Below are 19,858 nucleotides of genomic sequence, written 5' to 3'. Positions count from 1 at the left end.
CGGTCAAACTGGCTTTCCCCCTTACTAGCTATGTGACTGGATAATTTATCTAACCTTGTCCTTCTGAAAAATGCTCTTCCTACTACTTAAGTGTAGAATCATGAGGATTACACATGATTCTAACTATAACTGAGTGTTTTCTATGTATTAGGCCAAAGTTTGGCAAACCATTCCTATAAAGGACAAGATAGTAAATATTTTAGGCTTTGTAGGCCTAAAACTATTATCTGCCACAACTGTACAGCTTTTCTCTTTAGCATAAAAATAGCCATAGACAGTACATAAGTGAACGTTGCTGTGTTCTAACAAAACTGTATTTATGGACACTAAATTTTGAATTTTGCATATTTTACACATCATGAATTATTCTTCGGATTTCAATTTTTTTTTTTAAAGCATTCTTAGTTGCTATTCCATAGAAAAACAGTGGCAGGTCAGATTTGGCCTATAGACCATAGTTTGCCAAACCCCGTCTTAGACAATTATACACTATGAGGCGCAGGTGCTAATTTCATAGATGAAAGAAACAGGTGCAAATGTTATGTGACTTAGTTGGAGTCTCCCAGGGTAAGATCCATTAAAAATGACTAGTGTAGAACCTCACACATGGTCCAGAGTCAACTGAAAAAAAAGACATTTTTGCAACACTTTTCATCTTTTTATTCCATAGCATTTATTGGATTACGAGGCCAATATAGTGCCAGTCCCACTGAAATAACTTTAGAGTTTTCTTATAAGCAGATACTTATTGATTGACTTTGTTTTAATGTTTGAAAAGATGGCGTAGTTGAAACACAGGCAGGAAAAAACTTCACTGTCTTGGTTTTATATAGCCTTTTTCTCCCCTGAAAATGCTTCAGACGTTTTTCCATTTATTCTAAAAACATCCCTGTATGACAGAATAGTTCGCTTCCTAATTTTATTAATGACCTCTCATCCCACCTTAAATGCTGCAATGGAAATGGAGGAATAATACACAAAAATATAGTTCTGAGACTTTCTAGCTTCATCATGACACAAATGACCTATGAAAACAGTCTAGTAAGTGTTTTCAGAATAATTTCCTATCTCGTAACGAATATAGCTGGAGTGATGTAAAGAACTACATCAACCAAAATTATAAACAGAAAAGGAAAACGTTTAAGTCACTTTTTTTTCTTGACTGTAGATTTGCTTCTTGCCTAAAATCGCTAGTACACTGGCATTTGCCATTTTTTTAAAAGGAAAAAAGTTGCACTTACTTCAAATATATGAGTGATATGCCTAAATACGTTGAGGGTGTTTGCTAATTGCAAAGCCTTATAAATGTTTCTTTTCCTAATATTCTGCCACACTAGAAGGGGGACAGTTTTTAAAAATCACATTTGAAGATTTTTAGGGTAAGAAAAAGCAACGATGATCCAAAATGAGAATATAAACACTGTTTTAGGCCTGGATTGACCTTCCAAAGCAAGCTTGAACTTCTGAGCCCTGCTTTATCGTTTTAGGTCAAAATGCATGATTGGTGTGTGTTATTCCCATTGTCTGGTTTTGCTCATCATTTTCTATAGGAAGAGAGCAAAGCATTTTTCTACAATTCCTTTACAATAATAATAAAAAAAAATCCACATTTCACCTTTTAATGAATGCAGAAATCCTCATGATAAGGGATAAATAGTTCCCAGGGTACTGGATCAGTCACCAGGGTTTATTGTTACTATATCTTGAAATCAGAAATATATCCCCAAACACACACACACACACACACACACACACACACACACACCCCTTCAGCATCCCTGTTTGTCTGAATTAAGAGTACCATTATCAAAGAGTATCAATTGTGTGAATCTGTAATCACTTATGTTCTTGAATAAATAATATTGAAGTACACGTATGGTTATAATGCTACTCTCCATAGAGAGCTAGTATGTCTTCTCGAAAGTGTTACACATTTTTCTACCCTACCAACCTTGCCATCCCCAAATCCCTTTTAATTTATAGTTTATAATATATGATCCTATCTTTATGGCTTATACCACCAACTCTTGAGTTTATCTTCTTGCAAGCTTGTCCAGTAACTTTTAACACGTTTTAATTACTTAGATCAATCTTCTTGTGTTCCCCTCAGTGAAGAAATTGAAATGACCTGTACACTTTTTGACTTAATGGCCACAGATGCTTTTTAAATGCAGAAACATGCACATTAAAAATTTAAAAAAGAAGAATCCTGGTGACAACTATTTTATAAATATGTGACTGTATTTTTCTTTGTGTCCAGAAACTTGTATTGAATAGAATTCAGGTCTATTCCTCCCTAACCCACACAGTTCATTGATCTAACACCAGGTTTTCATTTGTACCAAAATGGGCAAGATAATGAAGGCACAGGCTCACTTTGTATCAGTAAAGGACATCAAACACAGTCATGAGGCACTGATGACATATAAGCATAGTCAATCACAAAAAGCAAGTGTTCAAAGTCCTCAGTAACTTTTCTCCCTTTAACATTTGGCAAAATTCAGTCTAGATATTTTAATACCTCAGAAAGAAAAAATAAATAAGAGATGCTACATTAAAACATAAGATTACCTACAGTCTTTAGAAATATAAGGAAAGGGTAAAACGAAGGGAAGAGACCACAGATTTCCTATATTCTTGGATTATCCTTCCTTTCTGAGGGTCTCAGATGTCTGCATGCGTCTGTAGAAATGCCAGCTGTACCTGAAGACTGAAGGGATTGTTGGTAGTTGGCTGACATGGTCCCTCAACACTATTAAAAGTTTGTATCACAAAAACAAAATTAGCTTGATTTCTGCTAAGTGTTTTGTTAAAAACCTAAGTCAAATTTGGTTATTTAAAGGTGATCTAAAAAAGTTTAAAATAAAGGAAGAATATATTCTAGCTTCCCAATGAGAAACAGGTTACATATTTAGACTTCAATAGCAAATAAATACACCTTAAAGCCAAGCAAATTTCTCTCCTTTAGGAGACTCTAAGACAGACTACGAAAACAGTTCTTGTCTCTCTACCGCTGATGACAACACCACTCATAGAACATATCAGGAACTAATTTCACAATTTTAAGAGACTTTTTCTATGACATAATATGAAAGATGAGGGTTTAACTTAGGTCTGAGCAGGCAGAACATACCTGCACTTCATAACATCTCTATTACAAATATATGACAGTTGAACAACAAAACACAGCCCAACCTCTGTTTACATCAAAACCACTGTCTATGTGATATATAATTACTTGCTTTCGATGGGTTAATACCACCCATTTGCAAGACCAGAGCTGGTAGTCCATGGAGCATGCCATTTATAGGTAAGCCTAAGTCTATAACTGCAGAAATAACATGGAAATGTATCAGCCTATCCAAAGTAGTTAAATATATTTTTAAAATTTTTTCCTAAGAAATTAATTTTGCTAATATTTCCCAAGTCCTCCACCTGAAGATACCTTGATAATTTTTGGTTTTTCACATCAGAATCTACCAAAATTTTTTTAACTGTTTCCAAGTATCGGTAACAAAGGAGCTGATACCGCATGTATTCACCAACGAATTGTTAATATTTCAGTGAGTTACAATAAAGTTTTTGCATGCCTGAAAAATTAATTGTAAAGGAAAAATAAGGAATAGGTGTAGGAGGATCTCAATAAGTTGGTGTTTTGCTTTAAAAACAACCTCTAATATTCGTCTCTGATAACACAGCATGTATATATACGTATACAAAGTTCATTTCCATGCTTATTACATAAAAATAACTATAGGAAATATCAGTCTATCAGTATCAGCTGATATAGATCCAATTAATTCACTGCAGAAGGGAAAATAAGAAAAACATCTGAAGTAATCAGTAAAGCCCACAGTTCAAAAAAATTTTTTTTCCTTTTCTTTTTCTTTTTTTTTTTTTTTTTGCATTGTTTATAATTTTTTGGTAGTTTTATCTGTGCTGTGTTGAACAAGTTGATTCCCAGACTAATGGCCTCCTCCGAGTAGATTTGAAAGGAAGCCCGAAGCCTTCTTACTTTGCTGTGCTTCTGCTTCTTGGTCTTGTGCAAGTCCCAATTCACTCTCAATTTGATCAAGCTCTGACTGGTCAAGTAGTTCAAAGTCATCACCTTCTTCTGTGTCTGTGTCGTCTCCCGGGCTGGGGGCAGCCTGAGAGAGTGCTTGCTTCGCGGCGCCCTCTAACTGCTCTTTGATGGCAGCCGTCACTGCGGCTGTGATGGTGTCCCCGGCCAGGTTGCGCATCAAGTGAAAGGTTTGGTCACTGCTCAGCGGAAGGGTGAGGCCAGCGGCGGACTGCCTCTCTTTGTTTGCTCTGGGACCGCTGTCCAGCTGCTCCTTTTTTCTCCTGAGCTCAGTGGGCAAGCCAAGGCTGAATTCATCTTCATCGTTTGTTCCCATGCCATTTTCTACAGATGGAAAATCGGAAAGGTCTCGAGAGAAAACTTCTTCGCTAGGCCGGTCGAGATCTGTGGAATGTGTAACAGAAGTTCATGCTTAAGCACCATGATGAATCTGAAATGAAAGAACTGTCTAAAAGATAATCTGCTGTCCATCCCACACTCTAGGCAAACCTGACCATCTCTCTACAAGTGCACAAATTCCACATGTCCCCCCTACGTCCTTAGTTTTCCTCTTAAGTACAAAACAGTGTATGTAATGACTTGATGTTAGTTTTTATTTAAATTCCAATGAATTAACATACAGTGTATTAGTTTCAGGTGTGCAATATAGCGATTCAACACTTGCATATAACACCCAGTGCTCATCACAAGTGCCTTCCTTAATCCCCATCACCTATTTAACCCATGCCCCTACCCACCTTCCTCTGGTAACCATAAGTTTGTTCTCTATTTTTTCATTTGAGAGAAAGAAAGAGAGAGGGAGAGGGAGAGAGAGAGAGAGGGAGAGAAGAGAGGGAGGGAGGGACGGAGGGGGGGGGAGAGAGAGAGAGAGAGAGAGAGAGAGAGAGAGAGAGAGAGAGAGATAACCCAAGCAGGCTCCTTGCTCAACCTGGAGTTGGATGCAGGGCTTGATCCCATGACCCTAGCTAGGATCATGACCCTAGCCAAAATCAAGAGTTGGATGCTCAACCAACTGAACCACCCAGGCGCCCCTGTTCTGTATTTTCAGAGTCTGTTTTTTGGCTCCTTCTTCTTTCCCCCCTTTGCTCATTTGTTTCTTAAATTCCACATATGTGTGAAATCATATGGTATTTGTCTTTCTCTGACTTATTTTGCTTAGCATAATACTCTCTAGCTCCATGCACGTTGTTGCAAATGGCAAGATTTCATTCCTTCTAATGGCTGGGTAATATTCCATTGTATACATGTACTGCAGTTTTAAATGTTCATCATAAACAAAAATTTCATCCTGCCCCAGGGAGGGTATTAGCTTTAAGCTAATGTGGATATGTATGCTGTATGATCACAAAGTAAAAACAATATATTTCATCTGGAGGTTTTCATGGATTCTGGTACAGCAGATGGTGAGTGTTATCCTGGCCCAGCATTTTCATCCGTGAAGATCTATCTCAGCATCTGTAACCGATGTTTGTTTAAAGCAATGAATCAAAAGAAAGTATCGCTCCTTCTATTCCATGTTCAACCTAAGAGCTTACGGAAACATTTCGCTTTCCATAAATATAGCTGAAAGTGACCATATCCTGTCTACCAAACTCGTGTCCTGAATATATATCGGATCACTTAAGATTTGGGACATTTGAAAGCAATGTCAGGTTAGTAGGCAGACAGCGATTTTATTGTTTTTCACTTTCCATAGAAAATCTTTCAGTGTAACAGTTAACTCTTTACAATAGTAACTTGTCTTCAATTTAATTAAAGCCTTCTTTGTGGGGGGCATGACTGCTGCCCCTTTTGTTGTGTAAGTCTGAGACAGAATGCTTAAGAACAACGGGTTTGTTATCCTCATCTTGATATGTAGGGCTTGTACAGCGTGAGTGTTCCTTTTCCTTTTTTTTTTTTTCTCAGTAGACCCTAAACCCAAAGTGGGCCTTAAACTCATGACCACGAGTCACATGCTCTACCAACTAAGCCAGTCAGGCACCCCGTGAGTGTTCTGATACACTTGAAAGTTGAGGCAATTGAGGTCCACAGAAATCATGTCACCTGTTCAAGGTCACACAGTTAATGACCAAGGCAAGACTACGCTTGGGTGTCCCAATCTCCAAACCTGTCTTTTCTCAAACACTGTATGGCCTCCCTCCTCCTCTAGAAAAAGAAAGTACGTTCTTGCCTGTAAAAACACATATAGAACAATTCATAATCTTCTAGTGTAATCTCATATATTCAATATATGGTTAAAATGATCTGAAATAATCCAAGGAGACTAGCAAAAATTAACTTACTGTACAAGACTGTCTCTCTGTTTTAAACTTATCCTAATTAAAAAAAAAAAAAGAACTAACTTTGAAGAAAACCATGAGAAACCATGGAGTCAGCTTCGGATTTGGGGAGCTTGTCCTCCATACTTTAATCCTCTTTGATGGGAACCAGCCCTGAATACACAGGATGAAAGTGTCTCTTCCCCTCCTTCCACTGTCGCCATACACAATGCCACCAGACACTTCACAAGTTCATTGTTTTCACTGTCGGTTGTTTATTTGTTTTGAAAATAAAGGCAGATTTGGATACTGACTGGCTTGGATTTTTTTCTCCATACTTTTAAAAAAGGAATAGCTTTTGAGGTACGATTCACAGATCATAAAGTGTACACATTTCAAGTGTACAATTCAGTGGTTTTTAATATATTCACAAAGTGGTGCAACCATCCCCACTATCTAATGCCAGAACATTTACATCGTGACGAAAAACCCACACTAATTACCAGTCACCTTTCCTCCTTCCCCCAGCCCCGGCAGCCACTAACCTACTTTCTGTCCACATGGATTTGTCCATCCTGGACATTTCCTATAGATGGACTGACACAATACGTGGACTTGTGCGTCTGGCTTCTTTCACTTAGCATAATGTTTGCAAAGCCCATCCATCTTGTGGCATGTGTCACTGCTTTGCTTTTATAGCCAAGTGACACTCCATCGTGTAGATATGCCGGATTTTGTTTATCCACTCAGCAGTTGACAGAGGTAAATATTTTTGCACGTGCTAATAATAATAAGGGCACACAGAAATGTGAGCATACCATCAGAAGTGTCTGTCTGTGGAGTGTATCCTTCTGAAAGGTTGAAGGTCCCATTGTCAGTCCAGGAGACCTCAGATACGTCCGTGTCAGACACAGACAACTCTTTAGCAGCAACCGTGAGGCTAATCTGTGTTAAGATAAATAGCAGTGGCACATTTTAAACTTCGGACAGAAATCTTTTTCAAAACTCCATATGAACACCAAAAAATGTCAGAATAATAAAAACCAGATGAGTAATTTTCCTTTTGAAACTGTTCAGTCATCTTAGAGGAATGAGAGGAGTCTATTAGGAAAATCATTCAGCTTGAGGGCATGTAAGTAAACTTAACAGTCAAACCACCCAGGAACAAACTGAAAACTAAACAAAAAAATACCTTAGGACAAAGAGCTGAAAGGTCTAATTCACTGTCCTCTTTGTGACTTTTTTCTTTATCTGCTTCTGTTGAGAGAAAATTTAGAGGCTTTCAGTTTCCCAGACAGTACATTTCATTCATTATACAGTTATATCCTGACCCCGCATTCCTCACGGTCTCCAATGCTCCCGTATAATCAAATGTGTGCACACGACGTATTTGCAAAAGTCTGATTTCCAAGGGAAATGGTCCATAGAGTGGTTCTCGTAGTGTGGTCCCTGAACCAGCAGCATCAGCATCGCTGATCTGATGGAACTTTTTAGAAATGCATATTCTCAGGCCCCGCCCTACACCAACTGAATCTGAAACTCTGGGGTGGGGCCCAGAAATCCAAGCTTTAATAATCCCTCCAGGTGATTCTGATGCTTGCTAGAGTTTGAGAATCTATAAAGTCATAGGCCAAGTTCAGTAGTGAATAATGATTACATTCATTTTTCCTCTGTTTTCTTTTCCTCCCCTTGTTCTCTCAATCCCCTTACACTGCTCCCACGCTCTCAGCCCTAGTGTTGTTTTTTTTTATTTGCAATAGTCCACACCAAAATAAAATAACTTACACGAAAGAAATCATTATTGCAAATACAGGATTATTGAATCCTTTTCTCCTTCCCCTGATAATTTGGATCAAAAAGTCAATTTCTTGTATGTTCGAGAAAAAAATAAAAGCCTAAATAGGCAAAAGCTGTATTACTGTGGGGGATTAGCTTCTGTAATAATGTGCAATAAAAGGCTAAAAGCGCCTTTAAATGTATTAAAATTGATTTCATAATAAATAGCCAGCTGATGTCTGATTCCATGCACGGTATCTAAAATTCAAATTTTACCTACCAGATCTCTTACGTTTCTTCTGATTAATATATTCTCCAATTCCAAAATCTAGTTTCAGCAGAACTGACTTGATTTTGCTGTATATTTTTTGTCCAATATCATTACACTTAAACAGTGGACACAAAAATGCACACAATACTGAAACATAAGAGGGAAGAGAACGTAGGTAAGATGGCCTTCCTTTCAAAAGGCTACATCTTAGTATTTCACAAAAATATTTCAGTTTCCTTACTGACAAATGCAAGTGTTTTACTTCGAGAAATGCTTCTGTGAAGTAAGCTCATCATTTGTATTCTTCCTCCCACAATGAAAACATTTTCTCCTGTGCGCGTGTGCACGTGTGTGCATACCCACACTATGCTTAAGGTCATTGTTTTCAAAGACTTGCTATCATATCAACTTCCTCCTTTCAATCCTTTCAGCCTCAACAATTACACAAAGCTTACATGCTTTCTTGACAACAGTCCTGGATTAAAATCTCCATTCTACTTATTTGTTAAATAAGCCATTTCACTATAGGAAAGTTATTATCTATTAGCCTCTCATCAGTAATATTGGGATAGTAACATCTGTTAGGGCTTTGTGAAGAATAAATGAGGCCAATGCGAACCATCTGAATAATGCCTTGCCCATATCAGACTCTCCTTCCCCGGCTCTTTGTTCCTTTACTTCCTAAACAAGGCAGATCAAGGGCTGATATGTACATGAGTTCCACGTGGGAAAATGGATGTAAGCTTGGATCAGCTGCCATGGGTGTTATGCACCAGGAATACAAAAAGAAACGAAGATGGACACCGTGAATGTATTGTATTCCCTGGTGTTTATTTATTTGTTGTTGTTAGAAAATGTGCCCATTTACCTTTTAAATAGGAGTTGCAAACTCCAATATCACTAGAAGCCAAGGAAGTATATGTACATTTTGAAAGCCGGTGTAAGAAAAATAGGGAAATATGAGGGTTAGTTATATGGAGAGTGCCTATCCCATCTCAAGGTGGCAGCACCAGATCATATTTTCCAAGCCAAGCTGGAAATCTATACTTTTTTACAGCATTTTGGAGTTGTATTTGACATACAATAAATTGTACATATTTAAAGTATACAGTCAGACACATTTTGCCATACGCATACTAAGAAACCATCACCACAATGAAGATAGTGAACATATCCATCACCCCCTGAAGTTTCCTCATCTTCCTATTCATTAATCCTTCCCCTGCCTTTCCCTCCCTCCTCCTCCCTGGGCAACCCTCTGTGTGCTTTGCCGCTGAAGATTAGTTTGAATTATGCATAAATGGAATCATACAGTAAATGTTCTTTTTTACCTGACTTTTTCCCACCAGATCTAATTATTTTGAGATTTAGCCAGACTGTGGCATACATCAACGTATTAGTGCTGAGTGGTCACTGAATGGCTATGCCACAGGTTGTTTACCCATGCCTCTATGAGTGGACGTAAGGACTGTGTTCTGTTTTTGGCTACTACAAATACAGGTGCTGTGAACATGTGCATACGAGTCTTTGCGTAAATGTATACTTTCATTTCTCCTGGGTAAATACCTGGCTGTGGAATAGCTGGATCACGTACAGTTTTTAAGAAATTGCCAGACTGTTACCCAAACTGGCTGTGCCATTGTACCTACCCCCTACCAGTACAGGTCTCTAGGAAAAGGAAAAACCTTTTACAGCAGGAACTTAAAGAAGAATCCATATGCTTTATAATTAAAAACTCATCCCTCCTCTTCCAAACTATGGAAGGTCCTGCTGACCATTAAATGATACCATATGCATCACATAAATCAGCCGAATGTTCTACTATACTTACACAGTAGATAGCTGAGTATAACCCCAGGAATGTAACTTCCCAAGACCGTAAAAAATGTGCACACACTGCAGACCAGGAGACAAAACTAGAAATGATAGAAACAACATGTGACAGTTATACAGAACTCCCAGACCTTTTAGAGGACAGGATACACACCCAATTAGTTATCTATATGCGATCTGTCCCGTTACGGCAAACGGTGTTCAAACCGTGTTCTTTTGTACTCGGGTCTGACAAATGACTGCTGTGTTCAACCAGCCTCAGTCCACTTTAACACTTAGTAACCATCATTTTGAGGTTCTAGAAGCTTGTTTCTGGCACCGAGAACATCTCCCATTAATCATCCCTGTGGCTCTCTTCCTGCCAGATGCAAGAGAACTGAAGAGTAGTATGTCCCCAGAAACTTTTTTTTACTCGGGATCAGTCACTGAAAATAATGCAGACTGGCAAATAAACTTGCAAGTTCAAACTACTTCTATAAGCTCATCAAAATTCATAAACACAGCAAAATATTACAGAAATTAGAGGCACTTACATAAATATTATTTGCACAGCTGATAAGCAGCTGGGATGAATCCACTGGCCATTACTATCCTCCTTCCTAACCATATCCATCCCTCAGATTGACCCCATTTCTAGGTTACTTAGAAACCAGCTGGGAATGAAATGAAATTCCTTAAGTGAAATGTGCTTCATTTCCTTCTCTCTGTCAGCTAGGACCAACAAAATCTTGGTTGTTTTAACAAATTTAAACATCATGATAAAAATGCTCCTATAAAGCCCTTCACAGGTTTTCCTCATCCTACTCTTAAAAATAAACTATCTTTCTTCTTTTGATTCATCTTTAAGTTACGGCATTAAACTGGGAAGCAAAATTAAGAGAATTTCAAAAAGCCATATAAGGAAAGGATACATAACTCCGATCAGTAACTGATTGACACTGAGGGGGTCTAAAATTCAGACTAACTTTGATTTTCCATTCTTTGGCATTGGGTTAATTAATTCACTAGTCAAAAGAACAGAGGAGCTTACGCAACAAAATTAGGAGCTGTTTCTGAAGCAGCAAGGCCGTTGAAGAATACGGAATTCTCATAGCAAAATGGAAGAGGAAAGACCATAAAAGTTGAAAGAATAAGTCTATGAAAGCATGACCGTATCCAGAATTCAGTTTCAGAAAGAGATTTCATACTATCCACTAGATTTGTAACATCATCATGTTAAGCCAACTGACTTAAGAGCACATTAGGACAATCCAACACACAAATTTTACGTTCAGAATCTTCTAAAAATGTGTTTAATCATGTCAATGATTTTGATGATTGGATGATCAATAATCATCAAAAATGCAACTCTCCCTTGCCACCACATGAGTATCTATCCTAAGAATTACCTTCAGTGATTAAAAAAAAAAAAATCCATGCATATACAACACTGCCATTTTAATACGCTCAAAATATGTCTAAACATAATTCTATTACTCAATACTACTGAAGTTAAGAGATTGCCCATACATGGTACAACCAGAGGGATTTTTAGGCTGTACCAACATTCCTAGGCTCTTCCTTCCAACTACAGGCGGAGGTTCAAGGAACTCGAACACAGACATAGAAGCGAAAGGTTCTGTTGATGGTTCTGCCCTTAAACCCATGCTCTCACCATCACAGCTGAAGCCACCTCGACACATCCAAGTACTCCAAAGATGTGCACCACATAATCCCTTCCAAACCACTTTCGAACCTTCTCCCCAGGGGTTTGCATCGTAATTGGAAAAACACTCATTCCATTTACATCATCCCTATGAGTGTCTTTGCCAGAGGTTTTCTTTCTTAAATAAGTCTTAAATAAACCAAGAATCTCTACTTTTTAGACTAAAAGGGAGACTCAGTTATCTCCAAAAGCATCCTCAAAGGACTATCTGTTCACTTCATCTCCTTCTGACTTCAGCACTGGCCTACATAATATAAACTGACATTTTTTATTGAATTGTAACTGACATGCAATATTATATGCGTTTCAGGTGTACAACACAGTGGTGAGTTTCATCACTGGAAGCTGGTACTTCTTAATCCCGTTCACCTATTTTGCCCATCGCCCTGCCCTCTTCTCTCTGGCAACCACCAATGTGTTCTCTGTAATTGTATGTATTTTTTTTTAATGTGTCTGCTTTTAAACTGAAATTCCTCATAAGATATTTTTTTCTCCTCGGTCTGGCCCATAAGACCAATCATCATTCATTTTTGTTAATGAGTTAGATAAATATGCATAAAATAGAAAACTAACACAATTTCAATATATAAAGTTGAGGATTTTCTAGGGCTAACACACTAACATTTCCGAACCTTGCTAATGTCAGCTTCATGGCATGTGTTCCTAGCATATTATATCCAGGATTGGAGAACCCTTACAAGCTGGTACATTAGGTTAATTCATTCGTTTCCAATTTATTGCACATTTTAAAGCACACACAGTCATTCTCCTGTACTGAAAGACTTGCCTTGCCGGGGCTCTGCTGTTTAAAAAGAGACATTTCTTGAAGAAATAAGCTGAAATTCATCCATGATTCTGCAATACAGTGGCTGAGCCTCGGTCTTTCATCTGGTTTGGAATTGATAACTTCCCAGCTAAAGAGAGAAAAAGAAAACAACGAGTTTTAGCCAAACTTCTGATGATCCATTCAGCATTGCTTGTTTCAGCAAATATTTCTGGAGCACCTACTATTGGCCACACTCTCTGGAAACGACCTGCGAATTCAGAGGTGAACCAGCCAGATACCTGTCGGATGAAGCTGACGCCCTGAGAGAAGAGATACAGGCTGAACAACTAACTACACGATTATCCCATTACAATGAAGGGATCGCTGAGGGAGAGGTATAGGGTGGGGGCTTTGGGACATCTCTGAAGTCACTTCTGTGCTAACATCTGGATTAGTAGTAGTTTATGCCGAGGGCTCGGAAGAGTTCCAAACAGCACAGTGTACAACATACGAAGAGACCTGGAGCCAGAAGGAGATAGTGACACCATCCCACAGGGCCCCGCGTGTGGCTCCGCAGAGTCGGCCAGAAGAATAACGCTGCCCGAAGCTGGGAAGGTGAGATAGGACCTCATCATACTGGGCCTTGAGGGACCTGTTAGGAATGTTTTGAACCTTAAGGATAGGGAAGCCACAGTGCTTTTAGAGAAACTTTGGCATCCATCTTCTGACCATCATCATCGTCATCAACAATGCCTTTTCAATATATATTCTAGTTGGTCAATTCAACAGTCTCAAAGTACCTTGTCTTTTTCTACTGTAACTTCTCCCAATCGTCATGGTAGAATGTGTTGGCTGTGACGCCTGTGTCAGGCACGTGCTGTGTGTCCCTGCCCTCGTTTTCCAGCAGGGACCTCAATAAGCTAACACCAGTAACAATCTCCCCAGGAGGAAGGCATGCAGACACAGGGCATTCCCTCAAATACAATGACATCGAGTTCAAATCCCACTCTTGCAATACTAACTCGTCACGAAAACATACCAGTTCAAACAATCTATCGAGGGCCCCCAAATTCATTCATTTAATGGATAATCATTAGTACCCACCCTGTGGAATCTGCTGCCATAGAGCTAAGGATATGGCAATAAATGAATGTTTCTTGTTAGTGAACTGTCATCCGAGCTATGACTGCAAGGGAGTCAGGGTGAGAGGATCTCTGGATTCAAATCCAGTAGTCCTAAGACAAATCGAAACTACCCTGGCCCTTAGATGTCCAACTCCCCAGAGACTGTGTACATGTAGGTGCTATTTCTTTTTAATACACCTTGAACACTAAGACAATTTGTAGATTAGATAATTAAATTTCCTTTTTTAATACAAATTTTAAGTTATAGTTACAGAAATGCATTAAAAAAGAAAAAAGAATGTCCTTTTCCTTCCTCTTTATTCCATCAGAGTCAACTAATGCTCTTCCAGAGAGTCACTGAGTTATTATCAGTTCTCCAGGCAGATACTATTCCACGAGGCAGACACTTGCCAAATGATTTCCTGCCGATCATTAGAAACGAACTTTCGGGGACGTTTAGCTGTTAGGGAGAGAGTGGTTTATGTATTCGTGAACTCTACCCTTCTCTTGAACCACCACTGAGCAAGTCTGTTTTCATTGGTGACCAAATCTAGCACTAGGCTCGCCTACCTCATGAATGATTCCAGACGTATTAAAGGAAACACTAAGGGCACGGAAGCCATTATCTGTAACAGAATGTTGCCAATACACCTGTTGGATGGGAAAAGATTGTATACGGGAGTGCAAAAACCTGCAAGTGGCAAAGGAAATAAGATTATTAAGGGGCGCCTGGGTGGCTCAGTCGGTTGAGCGTCTGACTTCAGCTCGGGTCACGATCTCACGGTTCGTGAGTTCGAGCCCCGCGTCAGGCTCTGGGCTGATGCCTCGGAGCCTGGAGCCTGCAGCCTGCTTCCGATTCTGTGTCTCCCTCTCTCTCTGCCCCTCCCCCGTTCATGCTCTGTCTCTCTCTGTCTCAAAAATAAATAAACATTAAAAAAAAATTAAAAAAAAAAGATTATTAAACTGTGGCCTCCTTTCTGAGAACAATCTATTGCAAATCGGCTAGGCTAGGTTAGGCCATGCTCTGTTTTGCTGGGGCCATACAGTTGACAGAAATAAAGACTTTCATTTCTGTTCCCCGCGCATATTTAGTATTTAAAGATTTGGTTGAGCGGTTTGGCAAATATAATTCTAACAAAAATGAATGAAAAACTTACAACGAAACGGTTTATCATTCTCTTAATGATTCAAATGGAATGAATGAACATTTCATATTTTGAATCAAACTTAAAATATATTTTTGTATTTATACAGGATAATGAACAGATAAAGTGAGTTGTGCTCAAGCAATGAAAGTTGAAATAGCACTGGAAATGAATGAACTCTGTTTATATATGAACCTCAGCATCATAATGTTGAGAAGACAATCGCAGAATAACATACGATATTATTTCATTTATATAAAGCTCAAAATCATTCTAGCTAAAACATTATTTACGCAAGGAAATGATTTAAAAAAAAAAAAGATTCAGGAAAGTGGTTACCTAAGGCATGGGATGTGCGGGGTAGGTAGGGAATGTGACCAGCAGGACACATGGGAGCTTCTTGGGTATTGGTCATGTTCTATTTCTTAACTTAGATGAAGGTTACATGCAAACTTGACTTACTACTGTCCTTTAAGCTATACACACACACACACACACACACACACACAGATGTATACATACATGGCCTTTACTTGAAAATTTGTTGATACTTAAATGTATAATCATGCTTATTTATTTATTTTACATACTTAAATGTATAATCATGCTTATTATTTTCATTTATTAGAATGAATAACATTCTAATGAGTATATCTCACTTCACATTCCATAGTCAAAATAAAAATGTTACTTAAGTTTTTGCCTGAGTTTATTTGTGAAGCAAACATAATATTTCTGCTAGCGAAAGCCATAAAAAATAGTTTTTGAGTAAGTTGTACTTTATAGATGCTGAAACCCTGTTCTAATACTGCCTTTAGGATTCATATCTCAGAAGTGACATGACATTTCTATACAGTTTTCGCTATTCTAGTAAGTAAATATCCTAAAATTGGAAAGGAGCCTAGGCTAATACTAAATTAACTAAAATAAACTAAATTATCTCTATAGAAATAATGTTATGGTGAAGTCTTCATACAGTTTAAGGTGCTTAATACATATCACAATGACTTAACTGAAAATTTTGTCTTACATTTAAGGATCTTACCTATTTTCCTAGTGGGATTCAGGTGGATATGAATAAAACTCAGTATCCATTCATCCATTACCTTATTCATTTCTTCAATTAAAAGTTATCAAGTTCCCCCTTGGTCTTACATTATACTCAGTGTGTTTGCTATTCTAAACCAACACAAACTGAGTACCCGTAGCCCTGTCCCTCTCTGTGTCTACTTGGTGAGAAGGAGAAAAAAAAAAAAAAGAATATTCAACTTGCAAATATTTTCCATAGCCATACAAGGACACTTTTATTAAACTGCCTCCCCTTTGGAAAAAAGGCTTATGTGACAATATTTTAGGGCAATAAATTCCATGGTTATTTATATTTGTATGAACATAATAATCTTAAATAATTCCAATTGATATTTGTGAATTATTGTTACAATCACAAACAGAAATGAGAAATCTGTTGTGTAAAACATGAAAATATTATCTAACCAAATAGGTTGTGAAAAGAATAATAAATGAGGAAAAAATGTATAGGTTATGCTGACTAAAATTTGGTGGAAATATGTATGATTTTAAAAATATCCAAACCAAAAGCTAAGAAGAGATACCACTCCACTCTTCTTTAAATGAAACATGCACCCAGAAGAGTTACTCTCTTGGAATTTCATAATAGTTTTAAAATGTCTAGCGAGTACTCCTGAGTACCACTGGAACATACATTTCTACTGTCTTCCATTATATATAGTCTACCATTAATGGATGTCATGTCACCGAATTTCAATTTAGGTAACACAGCTACATAATGTATAACTGAATATCTAATATAGTAATAAAATTTAGAATGGAACGGGGCACTTAATGTCAGCTTTTCAAAGTCTTATTTTGCAGATGAGGAAAGTGAAACCCAAGTCTTCTCAGCTAGTTTGGGGCAGAGTCATGACCTGTGGCCAAGACTCCTGATTTCCAGTAATTCTTGTTCCTTTAAAACATGTGCCCTCTTCAAAGACTGGGTAAATCCAGTGACCTCCCTTGAAGAGAAGACATGTAATTTAGAACAAGGAGGAACATTCTATGTTCCCCCTCACTCTTTTCCAGAGTAGAGAGGAATGAGGTGTGACTGACCAATATCAACACGGCATCGTGAGGACCCACCCTTTCCAGGAAAAAAGAACACTTCCTGTGCAGAATCCAAATACTTAGCAGAGACTAAGATTCATGCTTAGCGGTTGGCTGATGTTTGAACACAGATGATATACACGTACACACAGAGTTGCTACATAATGAAACTCTAGGTTTTCCTGGAGAGCCTCATCTGGAAAACACATGGCCAGAGAAAGGATCTCCTGTGAATATTGGATGATGCTGGGGAAACAGATCTTTTACATGGTGTGTGGCTGTCTTCCCACCATCCTTGGCGCTGATCAGCACGCAAGGTAAGGCCCAACTAACAAAAACAGAGGTTTAAAAACAATTTGAGGCTTTACTGAATTCTTAACCCAAGAGTGTAAGTCTTCTAAGATTGAAGCTCATCCGAGGGAGCAAATTAATTACCAATGGCTTCAGTATAAGATTCCAGGGTTTATCTCTTTCCCCTTTAGTTTGAGAGAGAACATGCATTTTCCAGTAAGGTTCCTTGGTCCTTCCTCCCCAGCCCCCACCTGACCCCCAGCTGTCTTCCAGCTTTCTCTGTCACTCATGCCCCCCTTAAGGAGTGAACCTGCTGCATGTTCCAGCCACAAGATAAGGGTCAGTTAAGAGTCCCTCCCTCATGACCGTTCTCCCCAGCTTCCCATCCTCTTGGTGGATCCAGTTCAAGTGGCTTCCCTGTCCCCTCATGGCTTTCAGATGGGCTTTGCCCAAGGATCTGCAGACGTGCAGTGCTTTCAAGAAAAGGTACCCAAGCTAAGGCCCTGGCAGATTCCATTTAGTTACCATCTCCTTCCAAATAACAAAAACTAAAGGGCGGATTTTTAACAAAGGACATTCTGCATGGGCAAGGTAAGCAATTATTTGCCAAGGAACCCTAAGCCAGGTGAAGTGCTTTTTCAGCAGCTGAAGAATTTATGGTTTTACCTGCCTGCGAAAGTCTAAGGAGAATAAAATGAGGAAGATGGCTCCTTAGACAAGCAGCCTCACTTTGTCACAGAAGGGAGCTGAAGCTTCCTAGTAGAGTTTAAAGCCAATATCCTTCTTCCTGCCCTTCTTTCTGCCTCCATATCCTTATTAGAAATCGATTAAGTATGTACATTAGGGGACCTGGCCAAATTAATCCCTTTAGACAGTTCCCACACTGAGTGTGTGTGAACCTGTAGGGCACTGTATAAATAGCAGGCCTGGGGTAAAAAGCTCAGAAATCTACATTTTTAGTAAGTGTCCCAAGTGGTTCAGAGGCAGCTATTTCTAACCCAAAGCACCACTGCAAGAAATACCCCCATGAGAAAGTTACATAGAAATCCTGGTTCAAAAACAGAGACAAGAGGAGAATTTGCTTTAGGCAAGATGAAATATTGGGGATCCAAGACCAAAGAGGCTGGAGATGGCAGGACAGAGTGTGGGTGAGTCCAGCCTGCAGAGAGAATGTTGGCCATGTACGGGGGTCCTGGTCTTCAGCTGAGGGCTATGGTACACATGCATGAGGAGGAACACGCCATCAGAAGGGATGAGGGGGAGCAGGCTCCTGGGTCCTGGACCGGGAATCACACCTGGTCTCACTGACCAGGGTGGAAAACCTCAGAAGTCACAGACGTCGGGTAGAATACTCAGAAGGGTCTCGCATCAGTAGCAGAATAATTAGTCTTCTCTAAAGGCTGCTCTGACCATCAAAGCCTTAAACGCAAGCTCCCAAAGGATCAAACTGATTTAAAGTAATCTCACTGTGTCATGTGTAGAAATACAAAGTGGTGAATTTTTGTTAAGAGCCGAACAACTCACGTGGTCAATATATATCTCAATAAAAAATAATGTCGACATTTTGTATTAAAAGTCAAATTTGTCTCCGTGGAGGTTAATGGCCACAGACATGAAATCTGAAGGCACCTGAATTTTAGAATGCAGCACACAGGCTCCTCCATTAGGGGGTTCTAGAAGACAGAAATGTGACACTCCTATGCTCTTTAAAAATAGATCGCAATTCAGTAAGAGCATGTGCTAGCAGCCGGTTTCATCTCTTCAGCCCAAAAAGTCTCTGCACACTAGAATATATAACGCTGAACAAATGGATCTTTGGCAGAGTGCACATAACCTCTCTCTGCACCATCTCCTTTCCGTTCATTTCCCTAAACACGCACGGAGTACAGGGCACGCTGTTAGACGCTGTTCCCAGCTCCGGGGTTTTAGTGATGCCTAAGGCACAGCCCCAACCAGTAAGTGAAAGTTTACATGGGACCCCAAAATAATCAGACACACACACACACACACACACACACACACACACACACACACACACGACACAGAAAACTCACCTTTATAAAATGATATTTACTTGCATCTAGGGCCATTGGGGAGAAAAACAGAACTTAAAACACAGTTGGGGATTGGATGAGCGAGGAGAATCTAAGACTGCCTTTCCATTACTGTATACTTTACAGGACAATGGATCTTTCTAGCATATTCCAGGGAGCTTAAGTCAAAATATTTTTTATAACTGGAAGTTATTTTTCTAAAGCAAAAAAAAAAAAAATAGATTTCTTAATATCTCAAACTTGAAATTCCTTCACATATTTCTGGAGTTCCTTCGCATATTCAGAGTTGAGGAGGTCGCTAGCAACGAGACACAGGCGAGGCAACCCAGGGTGGGTGGAGAGACAGAGAAGGGACAGGGAGCCAGGGTGGGGGCATGCTTGCTTGCGTGAATGCTTCCCAATGGTCTGGTTTTGGTTCTTGATTCTGTCAGGC

The 19,858-nt window shown here is 39.1% G+C and overlaps 1 protein-coding gene across 2 annotated transcripts in view; it reads right to left on the bottom strand.

Moving 5' to 3' along the window:
- Positions 1-296: 296 nt before the first annotated feature.
- Positions 297-19,858, bottom strand: part of RETREG1 (reticulophagy regulator 1) — a 129,095-nt gene continuing 109,533 nt past the window's right edge. For both annotated transcript variants that reach the window (XM_027074498.2, XM_015068860.3), the window contains 7 exons: positions 12,712-12,838; positions 10,218-10,302; positions 8,396-8,533; positions 7,532-7,596; positions 7,158-7,284; positions 2,739-4,465; positions 297-2,697 (listed from right to left, as the gene is read on the bottom strand). In XM_027074498.2, coding sequence (XP_026930299.2) covers positions 3,966-4,465; positions 7,158-7,284; positions 7,532-7,596; positions 8,396-8,533; positions 10,218-10,302; positions 12,712-12,838 — 1,042 coding nt within the window. In that variant the 3' untranslated portion in view covers positions 297-2,697; positions 2,739-3,965. The remainder of the gene's footprint in view (positions 2,698-2,738; positions 4,466-7,157; positions 7,285-7,531; positions 7,597-8,395; positions 8,534-10,217; positions 10,303-12,711; positions 12,839-19,858) is intronic.

The sequence above is a fragment of the Acinonyx jubatus genome, chromosome A1 (genome assembly GCF_027475565.1).
Source record: "Acinonyx jubatus isolate Ajub_Pintada_27869175 chromosome A1, VMU_Ajub_asm_v1.0, whole genome shotgun sequence".
Lineage (NCBI taxonomy): Eukaryota > Metazoa > Chordata > Mammalia > Carnivora > Felidae > Acinonyx > Acinonyx jubatus.
The sequence above is the reverse complement of the archived record's forward strand: the minus strand, read 5'-3'. Positions and strand labels throughout refer to the sequence as shown.